Source organism: Brachypodium distachyon, chromosome 2, assembly GCF_000005505.3.
Source record: "Brachypodium distachyon strain Bd21 chromosome 2, Brachypodium_distachyon_v3.0, whole genome shotgun sequence".
NCBI lineage: Eukaryota > Viridiplantae > Streptophyta > Magnoliopsida > Poales > Poaceae > Brachypodium > Brachypodium distachyon.
The window spans coordinates 55086458-55100987 of NC_016132.3; the positions used below are offsets into that span (position 1 = coordinate 55086458).

General features: G+C 44.5%; 1 protein-coding gene and 1 pseudogene across 1 annotated transcript; both read left to right on the plus strand.

The window, feature by feature from the left end:
- Positions 1-2026: 2026 nt before the first annotated feature.
- LOC100824184 lies at positions 2027-8518 on the plus strand (annotated as a pseudogene).
- A 174-nt stretch (positions 8519-8692) lies between these two features.
- On the plus strand, positions 8693-12475 carry LOC100824493 (BTB/POZ domain-containing protein At2g24240). Its single transcript, XM_003567290.4, has one exon. It carries the CDS (start codon positions 10765-10767, stop codon positions 12118-12120), a length of 1356 nt encoding a protein of 451 aa, XP_003567338.1. The 5' UTR covers positions 8693-10764; the 3' UTR covers positions 12121-12475.
- The last annotated feature ends 2055 nt before the right edge of the window (positions 12476-14530 follow it).

Here is a 14530-nt window from a genome sequence, read left to right on the forward strand (position 1 = left end):
GTACAATTAAATGCAGTTACTGGCTAGCCCATCATTTTTTAACAATGATTCGTGCATCTTTTGTACTGTACTACTATTTTTTTTATTATTTCTCAACTAAATCCAAAACAAACAAGGTAAAAGTGCTTCATCTCACGGTACAACTCGAAGCAACTTCCCGTTGTACCGGCCCAAACACCATTAAGTTCTGGAATTGTTATAAAAACTCAACCAAATGGATAAACTGTTGGGAACCTTTGTCTTCTTTTTTTGATGCAACTTCGAGGAACTTGTTAAGTCGGTCTAGAGGCCGTAAGAAGCGGTCTAAAGTTAGGCACATTTTGGCCGCTTGCTTGAAACCAAGAATTCATCGTACATACGCATCAAATAATCTTTCTCCCTCCTCTGGTCATCACATTTGTATTTCTTTTTTTAAAGAAATTACGACCGACTTCTAATTCATAAAGCCCATCAAGCAAAACTTACAAGGTGTTGAAGGAACAATAAACAAAGTATACAATCATTAAAAAGCAAATACGAAGCATAGCTCGCACATGGCAAAGCCCTCGTCGACCGAAACAATCACTCACAAAGGAAAAGGCAAACATAGAGCCTAGACGAGGGTACAAACACTCTAATTAAAGAAAAAACTCTCGCCTGCATCAAAAAAGATGGACGCCTTCGCATATCCCTTTGTCCATCATCAAAAGGGTCCGTCCTCTCGCCCTAGCTCGAAGGACGCGGATCCATTGAACTGCATAAAAGCTCACCGAGGGGCTCAAATCGTGACCACCAAAGAAGACTCCAAGCACAGTCACCAATTTGAGACAAGACAACAAGAAGACCAACAACGTCGATGACCACAAACCAGTCACGCTTTGACCAACTGTCAAAGACCATTCAATTCTCATGTGTGCTACAATGGTGATCCGAACATTAATTATGGACTATAGATGGACTCAAAACCGATTACTACAATAACACATTGTGGTAAGCCAACGGATGAAACCTCGAAGCTATATCTAGACGCATCATTTGATGAGATTCTTGGCAAGGGTTCTATTGAGTTGTTCTATGAAATGATTATGCAATGCTTTGTCCTTGTCATGAGTTGTGGTTTTCCTAATGTCGTCCACAATGACAATGACGTAAGCTATAGTTCTCAAGCATGACATGCAATTGTTGGAACAAATGCGAGGGGATCAGATTGTCACGTATTTTGATAGTCTCGCTTCTATTAGGATTGTGCAAAATGGGTTCAGCATTGATGGCATGAATGTCGTCGTTGTCAAACGACTATTGACTACCATAGCTCATATGTCAAGAGAAATCAACCATAATGGAATCGATGTATTTTCCACCTACAAACTCACAACACCTATGAAAGATAGGGATGCTAATTTATCGTATCAAGATTTTATAAATGATTATTTGTTATGAGTATTTAGAAACTTTGCAAAATAATCAGAAATTGCGGCAACTAGGGTTAAGCTGTCCAAACGTGGCCAACACAACGTAAGAGTAGGGATGCGATAATTGAGGTGGCTAGGGTTTATACCACACGTTTTCCCGTGTATTTAACAGACATTTGTATATGTTACATATAACGTCATTATCGTTGAATGTGCTTGTAAACGAACTTTTTACAACCTTCCAATTAGAATACTCCCCCGCGCATACGTACGTATATTTTTCAAAAGAACTTTCACGTAGAAGAACCCTAAATGCCGCCAACAAAATTTGCCATATAGTCGTGTGAAACCGAGATTTACATTACAAATCTGACACACAAAATACTACGGGTTTACACTTACAAACAAACCGCCAACAGAAATATCACGTGTTATATTCTAAAGTTGGCCACCACATATCTTTTCAACTCATTTTTGGAATACATTTACAGCACATTCAAAAAAAATTATCACCAGCTCAATACCACGCATTTTACCAGCTCTATATTTGGCGGACATTAATAGCTTATCATAAAAAATTTCGTATAAATAAGAGACTTTCTCGGCCCAAGTCGAACCCAAACCAGCACGATTCGGAGAGGAACACAGAGGCAAGCCCTCAAAAAAAAAGAGACGAGAGCGAAAAATCGAGAAACCTCCTTCATCTCTGTCGCCCAAACCGTTCTCCCCCCAACCGACCCCTTTGCTTTCTTTCTCTCGTCTCCCCTTCTCCCCTCGTGAAACCCTAACCACCTCCCTCCGCAGAGATCTTTGCACCGTTCTCCGATTGGAGCGGCGCGCTAGGCCCGCTATGGCGCCGGAGGCTGCGCAGATGGAAGTAGAGCGGCGGCTGCGCGACATCGGCTCCCGCTTCTCCTCGCTACCGGAGCCCAACACTGAACTGCTATCTTTACTCGAGGTGAGCGCCCAAGCGAATTCGAAAATCACTTCCTTTGCTGTCGCTGTTATCACTGTTCTCCTATCTGTCAGTTTTTTTTTTGAGATAAAGGAAGAATTCGTCACAAAGACGGAGTTATCGGCTCTACAATTTAGCGTTGGACTGTATCTGTTAGTCTATCCTAACGGCTTACTCATATAACCTGAGGTTACAGGAAGTAGGTGCTATTTTGGTTGCTTAGGAACTTTGAATTTGATTTTTTTTGTTTTGTTTATGCAGGAAGCGGATACCTGGTTATCCAGGGTGGATCAATCGCCGCCAACGAGCATATCCAATGCCCTGCACCCCACGATGGAGGCTTTGACCAAAAAAGGTCTACTAAACCACCCTGATCCAGGCGTCAAGGTTGCTGTTGCCTCTTGCTTAACTGAGGTCACCAGGATCACTGCACCAGAAGCCCCCTACGAGGATGACGTGATGAGGGTGAATCTTCTTTTCTTCTCAGGATGAAACCATGGTGTCTACAGGTTCTTACCCTTGTCACGTATGTATGTGGCCTTAGGATGTGTTTACTGCAATAGTCGTGGAGGCTTTTGGCAATTTGGATGATATGGACAGCCCCTCCATTTGCAAAGAGGGTTTCAATTCTTGAAACTGCTGCAAAGGTGAGGTCTTGCGTCTTGATGTTAGATCTCGAGTGTGAGGACCTGATACGGGACACATTTCACCATTTCTTCAGAACCATAAGGTACGGAACATATTTCTGTTTTTCTAGTTTTCCTTTTCTATAGTTTATGTTGAATATGGGAGATGCCAAATGCATTAGGAAGAGATAAGTTGTTTTCATCTTTACTTTCAAAGGAGTGTGGATTTTGTCAAATGAATTTGGACTAGGGAGAGGACATAGCGAAGTTGTGATCTTGACTTTGAGAGATCCCTAGGAATGACTGCGTCTCTCATAATGCATTGCTCATATGACATGATTAGATTTTATAATGATTAAATTTTTTACGGCATTGTATTTTCCTTTGATGTTATTGCTTGCGACATTTTAGAGATATGTCTGTATCAGTAACTTGTATCCTGATAACAAATTAGTGATTACATCTGCCTACCTAGGATTTTCGGAATTTCTTCATTTCCCCCAATGTTTAGCTTCTCCAAATCACTTGTTCGAAGAACTCAGGTCCAGTTGAGCTCGCTGCATAAAATATGACAGACTCCTCCATCAAATGTTATTTCCTTTTTTGCTCTCCCTTCTTTTGTTTGGAATTTGTTTCATTTTTCTCTGAAAAAGTAGTGTACAAAGTGCACATGATTATTTCAACTGGTGCAAGTTGATAGTTGATACAGTGTATCAGTGGTTTTGTTGATAAATTGACAAATTATTTTGAAATGGGAATTCAGTAACTCACGACAGATTTCTATTTCAAGAAATCCCACTACTTGCCTGTCCATTAGTATATTTCCTCTATGTATGTGCACGGTTGCGTTGTGTGTAGTTTAGCCGTGTTAGTTTTGTTGACTATATTTTTGTTTCTCATCTCATTCATTTACTTTCTTAATTTATTTCAGCCCAACACATCAAGAAAATGTCACCTCCTCTATGGAAACTATAATGATGTTTGTAATCCAGGAGAGTGAGGCTGTACACCCAGATCTGGCATCGTGCCTCCTTCAGAACCTTAGAAAGGAAAAGAAAGTAATTGCATCGTTACACTGTTAGCATTAACGATATAATTCTTACCACCTTCACTAATCCTTTTTAACTTGACTTTCCAGGATTCATTTCCGGCATCTTTGACGCTGGCAGAGAAGATACTGAATCTATGTCCTGAAAAGTTAAAGCCGGTGTTTATTCAGTTGCTTCAGGGCACTCCTTTAAATTTGTATAGCGAAACTGTTGAATCATTGGTAGAAGGTTCTTCACATGCTAGAGATGACAAAGATGATGCTTCTGGAAAAGACACGGTAAGCTGAACTTTTAACCGTATACAACTCCTATTTGAAGGTCTGAAGATATTTTTTGGAAATTTGTCGATCGAATGGTTGGTTTATTTTGCTGCGCATTTAGTGCATTTTTATATTTCTGTTGAAATGAAATGAACAAGGGTGCTCCCGTATAATTTCCTTTCGGCTAGAGTCAGACTTGTTGCTCACCGGAAGCTCTTCCTTTTTCGCAAACAGGGGTCCATGGGTGCAATGAAATTACTTTTTATGTTGGGAACTGTCAGATTTGTTGCTCACTAGGGTAGCAAAATAGGTCTCTGCTATCTGGGTACTCCTAGCTGTAGGAGTGTAACATAAACTGTGGCATTCTATGGCAGTTTTGTTTAGGTACTGTATTTTAGTTTTGAATGATCATATTAACCTGGGAAGGACCAAACAGAATTTGGACCTTCAAATTTTGAAGAGTCTGAGTTGTTTCTGCAAGAATAGTGTTAATGTGAAATTACAAACAACAGTTCGGTGACATTTTGGTTTCTTCTAGTGTCAGTAACATGATCCACCAATGTTTGTAGTGCACATTGTCTAAAGATGAGATCATATTAGCCAGAGTCTTGCTTGATGTATATATGTTATATTTCAGCAGCTGATTATTAAAATCCTAAGTTTTAAATGTGCAGGTAGCTGACAAAAAGTTACCTCAAACAACTGTTTCTGATAAGTCACCTCAGGTATCTCCCTTGGTTATTAAGTACCTAGAGTTCTAGGAAGTAATATAGAGTTATAATGGTGCGTATATTTTATTTTCTAGGAAATTTCAAAATCAGAGAAAGATGTCAATTGCCCTGGACAAGATGAGAGTCATCCATGCAGTACTCTCACACCTTCTTTGAACAATGTTGGTGCTTCAGCTGATAATGTCAAGGCTCCAAATGGACCAGCTTCTTCTAAACAGAAGCCTGAACTGCTTTCTGATGACAAGCAGACAAAAGTTTCTGATGAGTTGATACACAGTGACAAGGAAGCACCAGAACCAGTCACCGCAGAGCCTGGAAAGCTATCTGGTATCAGTTCAAAGAAAAGTCGCAAGCTTGACAGTTCAACTGAGTCTGAAGTGACTGAACGTTCTAAGGTTCCTAGCGATAATCAGGGACTTGTGGCATCTGGGGAGTTGTCCCCAGAGACAAATGATGGTAAGAATGAGCTGGCATTAGAGACTGGCAATAGAGCTGCTGATGACAAATCAAAGCCTGTTGATAGTACACCTGCTGTAGATAAACCAAAGCGAGGCCGGCCTCCTGCAGCAAAGTCACAGGAGAAGAAGCCTGTTGGCAAGAGCCAGGTATCAGGTCTAGAATCTAAAGAAGTCCGCTCACGCAGTGCTTCTGGAGGAAGGGCTGTAAGACGATTGGCTAAAGATGGTGTGAAATTGTCATCTAGAAGAAGTAACGAAGAAGAATCTTCAAAGAACCAACCAAAGGACAGGTCTAATCTGCAGAAAGAAGACACACTCTCTGATGAAGAAACTGACGAAGATCAAAGTTTGAAGGTAATTATCTTGCCACCAGTAGACGTTTTCAGGTGTTTTCTTTGCACATAAGTCATGCATGTGTAATTATGGTTTCGTATTAACATGATTTTACTATTCTTAGTTGGCAAATATAGTGTACTTTACAGGCATAATCTGTTTTTTAATTTTCTAATGTTCTACCTTCTGGCGGTTATCATGTTTTTGAACTTCTCCAGCCATTTCTTTTAGCATAATGGTTTTCTGAGTAGTAATGGCATTGTGTCGTTATGTTCTAGTTACATTGGAAGTTTATAGAGTTTCAGTTGCATTGACCAGTATAGTTCTATTTGCAAGTGAAATTTTGAGCATCTTATACGATCTTACCAGGTTAGCTACAACCACTATTTTATCGCAAATGCAGGAAATGGTGTCTCCAAAATCATTTACTAAGATGGAGAAAAGCAAAGCCCAACCAGGGGACAGTGGGGGATCAAAAAGGCAACGTTCGCAGGAAGCTGAAGAGGTATACATCCTTTATTATTTATTAGTGTTGGTGAATGGTCTTGTTGCGATCTGATTTCTCTTTCAGTTGGTAAAGCCTTTTCCATGCTTCTGACAGGTCCCTCCGTCAAAGAAAAACAAAGTTCTTGATGGAAGCCTTATTGGCTCAAGAATCAAAGTATGGTGGCCTGATGACAAGAAGTGAGTGCCTGGACAATCATATGTCCATGTTTCTTAGATGCAGTGTTGTTTTTAACATTGTCAATTTGTAGTCGTTAGTGTGAAGTGTTACTTGTTTATGCTTATTAGCATTTTTAGAATAAAGTCCTTGATTGAGATGAGGATGACACATGCTTTTGCTGACAACATTTCTGTTACATTATGCATTCCTATTTTTTGATGTTTCTAAATGCACATTATGGTTGCTCATTTGTCTTCTTTCTGAATAAAATTTGTAAGCCAATATCGCTTCTGGGTGGAGCTATACACATAATTCTGTTTTTTTTTCTTTAACTTTCCTTTCACTAGTTATGCATACAATGTCTTTTTCTCCTTGAGTTGTGTTATCCTGTTATTTGGTTAGTTTTGAAGCTGTTTTTGTTCTGCAGGTTCTATAATGGCGTTGTTAAAATTTTTGACGCTAATTCAAAAAAGCACAAGGTGCGTGTTCACTAGATGTGTGTTTTCGCTGCTTCTCTGTATTCCTTTGTGCTGACCAAAGACTAACAAGGTTCTTGTTTTTCTTGCTTTTATGTTATTTTATCGTCCAGGTTGTGTATGATGATGGTGACATTGAAATACTATTGCTGAAGGATGAGAAATGGGAATTCATTACCCAGTAAGTGTTTGATATTGATGTTCCGTCTTGATTCTGCCTACATAACACAGTTTATGTGAAATTGTTACTTCCTTTTCTACACAGTAGCAAACAGGACAGCATTGATGACTCACCCTGTGCATTCGTTTTTTCGTTTCGGTTCGGTTTATAGGTTTTTTGGTTAATACGGTTTGTATACTTCGGTTTAATACGGTTACGTATAAAAATACGGTTCGGTTATAACCATTTGATTTCGGTTCGGTTTCGGTTATAAACCAATTAACCAAAGTTGACGCGAATTTTTGAACGACACATAAATTTTTACACATGTTTCCTTTCTAAACAAAAAAAATTGAACTGTCTCAGTGCCTAGCTGGCCCAATTTGCTTCTGATATTGCTCTAGACTAGAGAGGCTTGTTCAGAGGCCCATATTGCACTATAGTCTAAAGAGGATGGCCCAACTGGCCAGGAAAAATGAAACGCAAATTGCAAGCAGAGGCAATCGAACTCACGACCAGCAAGCCAACAAGCACAGTACAGACCACTGGGGTAATGCTTCAAATCTGTTAGCTAGCGCACCATATCATTTATATGGATTCGGTTTTTTTCGTTTAACCGAAACCATTCGGTTTCTAACCGAAATAACCAAATCCAAATCGGTTCCGCTTTGTTGGAACCGGAACCGAAAACCGGAAAAACCAAAATTTCGGTTTGGTTTGGGTTATTTTTTTCCGGTTTCCGGTTCGGTTTTGCACACCCTGATTGATGACAGTGATCTTCCCAAGAAGAGAGGACGTCCAAAAGTTTTGCGTTCCACCAACAGTATGTCAAATGATGATAGCCCTGTGACAAGGATGAGGCTGTTAGCACTAAAAGTGTCAACTGATCAAAAGATGTGGCTGGCAGCAAGCACAAGGAATCCACTGTATCTAATCCAAAAGGCCCAAGCACACAGAAAGCTTCTGATGGATCCAAGTCAGATGGTCTTTCAACAAAAAGAAGGCCAAGGGAGAAAGAAGTGTCATCTGAAGATGAAGAACAGGGGTCTGCAAAAGCATCTATTGGGAACAAGCGCAGAAGGAAGGTCCTTAACTAAGTTTCTCCGTGCCTGCAGCTCTGGCATGAGGCAACCTGTCATGCTTGCTTCTTTTTCCTTGGGCTGCTTGCGTGCTGAGCCCTGTGCTGATTGAACATCCTGAACCAGCTTCTAGTTATAGCAGTCTCGGTAGTATCTGTAATGTTTAGGCGTTAACTTAGTTCATTGTGATCGGCTTGAAACCTTTTGGAAAACGGTTGTCATGCTTGCAGAGGTTCAAGCCTTCTTATTGCGTTGTAATGTAGTATTTGTTTACTTGTAGTGTCGATGCTATTCGAGCATGAAGCATCAATTATGAACGGAAAGTTTGTTTACTTAGAAGCCGAAATCATGTTCTTTATTGAGCTTGCAGTCTGAAATGGCTACTAATCTATCTCTACTAACATAAAAAGTAGGGAGATCTGGAGGTCAGATCTTAGCTATCTATCATTTAAAACCTAATGGCTCATGTAATTTCGATGATGTATTGATGTAGCACATCACATTCGTTAGGACAAGTTTTTGACCTGGTTTAGTATATGACATGAAATTGATATCTGTAATTATAATTCCATACCACATAAAATCACTTTTTGATCAAAATCTTGTCTACATCATATGGAGTATTATAAAAAGATTCGCTTGGGATACTTCTCCGGAACGATTTTTTTGTGTGCATTACTCGAGATGTGCATTGCATGTATATGACTATTACCTCCGTTCCATAATTCTTGTCTCAAAATTGCCCAAAAATGGATGTATCTATTTCTAAATCTAAAAAGCGTCTAGATGCATGTAATATTTCGACGAGAATTACGGAACGAAGGGAGCACTTTTTTTTCTAGCCATGTGTTCCTTGCAGCCTGTGCTCTCTCTGTCTCTAGTCTGTGCACGCCAAGGTTATACTACCATCCGGTGGATGTGGATATCTGTACTGGCAGGGTCACTCGATGTTCGTAAATCGTAATGAATGGCGCCGCGCCCGCGGTGTTACCATGGCCGATTCGTGAGCCAATCGTGGCACCATGGAAGTGTTCGAAGCAGCTCTGACAATCTGTGACTGAGAACTTATTGGCGGAACCCTTAGGACGATACTATCTTCGTTTCATAATTCTTGTCGAAATATTACGAGTATCTAGACGGTTTTTAGAAATAGATGCATCCATATTTGGGCAAATTTGAGACAAGAATTATGAAACGGAGGAAGTACCAACTTACGTAAAAGAACACCAATCGCTATACAATCCGTACGAAAAGCTTCAAAGGATACAAAGAACAAACAAACTTGAAGGTCGCACCGACTCGCCGTGCCATTTCCAACCACGCGATCCGACATCAACACAAGAACAGGAATAGAGTAACGAAAGTAGCAAAAACATAGAAGCAGGAATTTGGGTGGAAAATTGTTCGTCAGTGGTAAACTGGTAAGGCCGTGCGAATGAGGTGAATGGTGGAAGAGTGTTTGTCGGTGATAAATTGGTAAGGCCGTGCGAATGAGGTGAATGAGGTGATTGGAATGGACGGAGCTGACTCTTTCTGAAGATTTCACCAAGAATCTGACGTATTTTTGATAAATCTGGTTCTCTTGTTCGATTAAACCCACATTTGGTTGTTTCAAGACAGTTTGGAAATTACCCTATTTGGCACGAAAACTCTTGTTAATGTATCACAATGCTTTATTTTTTCCAATCATGTATAGTATAACTCAGTTGTAACCTACAACTCGACTTCAACCTACTCTGAACCAAGTTGAAACTTATTAAATTTTAAGATTATAGCCAACAATAGAGTGGCGCCAAACTATACAACCCAAAGAGGCAAACGTGAAAATATTGTTAAAAATGGGACGAAACATGCAATTACAACGCATAAAATGACTAAACTAAATTAGTCATAAATAAAATCCCGAATTTAGCGGGACGTGCAAGACATGGGTCCTGGACTCCTGGAGATGCATCCTGTAGTCAACGTTTTTTTGGCAGTTGCGTCTACCGCTGCTCCGGTTGAGCTGCTGAGCATGTGGTGGCCGTGTAAACGTCGAAACGTGCGCCGGTCTAACCCAGCACGATGCCGCGGCGACTTCTCCTTTCCTCTGGCTTAGAATACCGCAGCAGATTCCCTGATCAGAAGAAAAAGAAAAATGCCGCAGCAAGTGCAGATTCTTGCAGTATGGCACGGAGCATTCAGCAGGGGGAACCGAACGGTGCCGTCGTCACGCCAAAGCAACAGTACACGTCCCTACCCGCGTCCACCCTCCGTTCCGTCTCGTTTCTTTAAGCCGTACTATTACGCACCACAACAAAAATCAGCGGCAAATGAAAGCTGACTGCTGACAGAATACTTGCTCTGCATACGCCCTGCACACATAACCATTCCGGCCGGCGCGCCTCTCACCTTCCTCACCCAACCAAACCCCGGGAGCGATAGATACCCTACGACGAGACCCGCACACGGTTCCCCACCCCGATTCACAGCCGATTCTCGTCTCAGCTCGCGACGGGATCGATCATCGACCCGAGGTTGGATTGGACCGGAGGCCGGAAGGGGAATAATGGCGCGGTGAGTGAGACCGGCTGCTATCTTCGATGGCGGGAGGCGGGCGCGTGCGGTTCAACGTGGGCGGGCAGTTGTTCGAGACGACGACCACCACGCTCGCCAACGCCGGCCGCGACTCCATGCTCGGCGCGCTGCTCGACTCTTCCTGGAACGTCCCATGCGCTTCTTCGGCCGGAGGAGCAAAACAGCCGGCGGAGTACTTCATCGACCGCAACCCGGCGTGCTTCGCGGTGCTCCTCGACCTGCTCCGCACGGGCAGCCTCCACGTCCCGCCGCAACTCCCGGAGAAGCTCCTCTACCGCGAGGCGCTCTACTACGGCCTCCTGGACCACGTCCGCTCCGCGCGCTGGGGCGCCTTCGACGGCGACCGCCTCCGCCTGGCCTCCTCCGTCCCGGGCCGCGCGCCCGGGGACGGCACGGCCATCCGCGCCGCGCCCGACGGCGGGCTCTGCGTCGCCCACGGGGGCGCCGTGCGCGTCTACAACTGGATGCTCGACGAGCGCCGCCCCGTCTCGCTCGACCACTACTCCCAGGTCAACGACGCCGCCTACCTCGACGCCGCAACGCTCCTCGTCGCCGCGCGCGAGAAGAAGCGGCTCGGCAACGGCGAAGACGGCGGCGGGATGGCCGCCTTCTCCGCGGCCTCCGGGGACCTCCGCCACCGCTTCCGCGTCCAGCACGCCCGCCAGCCCAAGCCCTTCACCGCCGGCGCGCTCGCGTTCCATGGCTCCTCCGGGAGGATCTTCGCGAGCTGCAAGGGCCGCCTCAACGAGCACGGCGTCGGCGTCTGGGACAGCGCCACGGGCGAGCAGGCCGACTTCTTCTACGAGCCGCCGGGCTGCGCGCTGGGCGACGCCGACAGGCTCCAGTGGCTCGACGCCGCCAGCGCGCTCATGGTGGCCACGCTGTTCCCCAAGACGGACCACTGCTCCATCGGGCTGCTGGATTTCCGGGACAAGAGCGTGGCCTGGTCCTGGTCCGACGCCGGCACGGCCGAGGACAAGCGCGTGCTCCACGCCATTGCCATGGACGACGAGCACTCCGTCTGCGTCATCAACCAGTACGACGACCTCGGCTTCCTCGACCTCAGGACGACCGCCGGCGGGGTGCGCTGGAGTTCCCGGAGCAAGCTCATGAACCGGAAGGCGCCCGGGGAGGAGAGCTGCTACCCGAAGCTCGCCACGCACGGCGGGCAGCTCTTCTCCTCCATGAACGACAGCATCTCGGTGTTCAGTGGCCCCGAGCACGTGCTGACGTCCACGCTCAGGAGGAGCTACGGTGGCCCCATCTGCGATTTCTCCATTGGAGGCGACCGGCTCTTTGTTCTGCACAACGAGGAGAATGTGTTCGACGTCTGGGAGACGCCGCCCCCGCCCATCATCTGATCGACACGGCCTGCTCTGCTCTCGGGTTCGCCGTGACTTCAGTTGTACCCTTTGCGTTTTTTGTTCTCGCGCGTCACAAGTGCTCACTAGTCACTTACGGAAGAAAAGAAATACGTACAGTAAATTCAGAATGGTTTCAACAACTGATATTACTCATCACAGTTGACTGTAACTTTCGATATTAACAGCCAGGGCATTCCTAAGCTTGCTTGCTGACACAGGAAAGAGAAGTACAATTCAAGTACATTTCTAGTCTGTACTTTTTTCTTCTTTTGACAGGAGAGTTCAAGTCTGTACTTTGTAACGGACTGAGCATTATCATTTTGTACATGTCTTTTACTGAATTATCTTGCAACTTTCTAGTTATAAATGGGACGCGTTGTGATTTGTAAACACAAGTGACTGGTGCGCATCTGTTGTTGGTATCAGATGTTGTCCTGTCATAATCATCGCATATCGATTCTCAGCTGAATATGTTAGTGAATGCTAAAGCACCGAAAGATCTCTTACTCCGCACTTGATGTGGATGCCCCATAACCCATAATATCATATCCATCTGAGACCAACCTGCATTTTTAAATTAGCGAGTGAAGGATAAGATTTGCCCGTCCTGTTTATCCATGACTGCCAGAATATTAATTGCGAATTGGAACACGGCCTCCTTCTGCTTCACACAATCATTTTCTGTGACTTGCTTCTTTGTTCGAAATTTGCCTGTCCTGTTTATCCATAACTCTTCTTGAACGGAGTGATTTTGGTCTCAAATAAACCCCTGCATAAGTGCCTGGTTCTGCTCTGTTCTTCAGAAGAAGTCACAGGACTACGATCCACTGAATCTCCTGACGGAAGCAGTAGCAACGACACTGCCAGTCTGCCACTGCCGATGTGATGCTGCTTCGTAATCCATCGGTGAGAAACTGCTGCAACTCATGGTGAGCCGATGGATAAGCAAGTGGGGTGGGTGAGCTTTTGCTGCTTGGAGTTGGTAAGAAGCGGTAAAATTTCGGTGCATATCTAGTCCAAATTCCTGTTCTTTTTTCACTTGGAATGGAAGACACGTGACAGGTCAGTGCAGCGTGGCCGAAGCTATATCTTTGCCGGGCTACTTGGCGTACACGAAAGAGATGTATCGCTTTGCAACGTATTATGATGGAAATTATTGAGGCTGTTCTGCAGAAATCTGAAAAAAAGTTGGTAAAATCTACGGGAGCAATGTGCGTTGTGTGGTGACGAGTAGGCAATCTCTAGTTTATCATTACTGCTAGCTTGGGATTTCCTCTCTGTCTTTGGTACGCCGGGTATGGTATATAGCCGTATAGTATCGGACCATCCGTACCATAATCAAACTAGTTGCAGACAGACTGCAAATACAAGGGTCAAATCGAGACACCTCTGAAGTCTGAATCAACGGAGGCGCGTCGTCGACGGATTTGGACAGTGTACGAGATCAGGTTTTACTTCTACGCTGGCGCCGATTCGTCATGCACGCGGATCTGCTCGGTGGAGTGAACATTACTACTGATCCAGTGCTCCATCACTGCCTCCCAGGCTCCCACTCCCATGATCCCCTCTCCCCTCTCGCAGCCTTCGCAGGGGCCACGCCACGCACGAGGGAGGGCTGGGAAGGTGCTTTTGCTCGGTCGATGTCGTCGATCGGGTGGTGCGTGGCCATCCAGCCCATCCTGCTTGGGCTTGAATTCGATCAGCTTCTGGGAGCGGAGTCTGTGAGTGGCGATGGACCAGATTAAGAAGACACAACATGTGTTGATCGAGCGATCGACCTACTCCATACAGCAAATAAAATCAGGATCTTGGTCTAGGAAAAGAGAAAAAAAATCGAGGAAGGACTGAAGGAGACTTTCGACAGAGTGGAGGCATATTCCCTGCAGAGTTAGTGTTTAGAGTGAATTCCATTTCCTTACCTCCAAAGATAACATTTGTGACAATGAGTAGCAATTTAAGATTGTTTCCACCAAGGTACCCCAATAGAAGAAAAAAAAGTACACACTAGGAAGTGTTTCTTTTCTTTTCTAGACCTGGGAATTCAACAGGCCGGTCGTTTTTTTAGGGACAAACAGCTGAGCTGTGCACCTGGGCCAGATCAGTTGTCGTAGCTAGGCCCAAAGATTGCCTGAGCATTGAACGGCCCAATGACAATAGTATGAACTAGGGTGGAGTGGACACCGATGATTTGGAAATAAGACAAGCATACTTGATTACCACCTTGATTACATGTCTAAAACAAAACCTGGTTCTCAGAAATGGCCTACGCTGCAAAAAAAATTCCTTCGGGCTGCAACTTCAGTATAAGCAGCTTAGCTCGATCGATTGTTAATTCGACAACATGGCAGCCCTATGCGGTGCCTTCAGCCATGCGTGTGGTCGTGTCGGATACGTGTCGATTCGGATA

Bases quoted from the DNA above. Each gene is read 5' to 3' on its own strand.
- LOC100824493 (XM_003567290.4), top strand. From the start codon at position 10,765: ATGGCGGGAGGCGGGCGCGTGCGGTTCAACGTGGGCGGGCAGTTGTTC.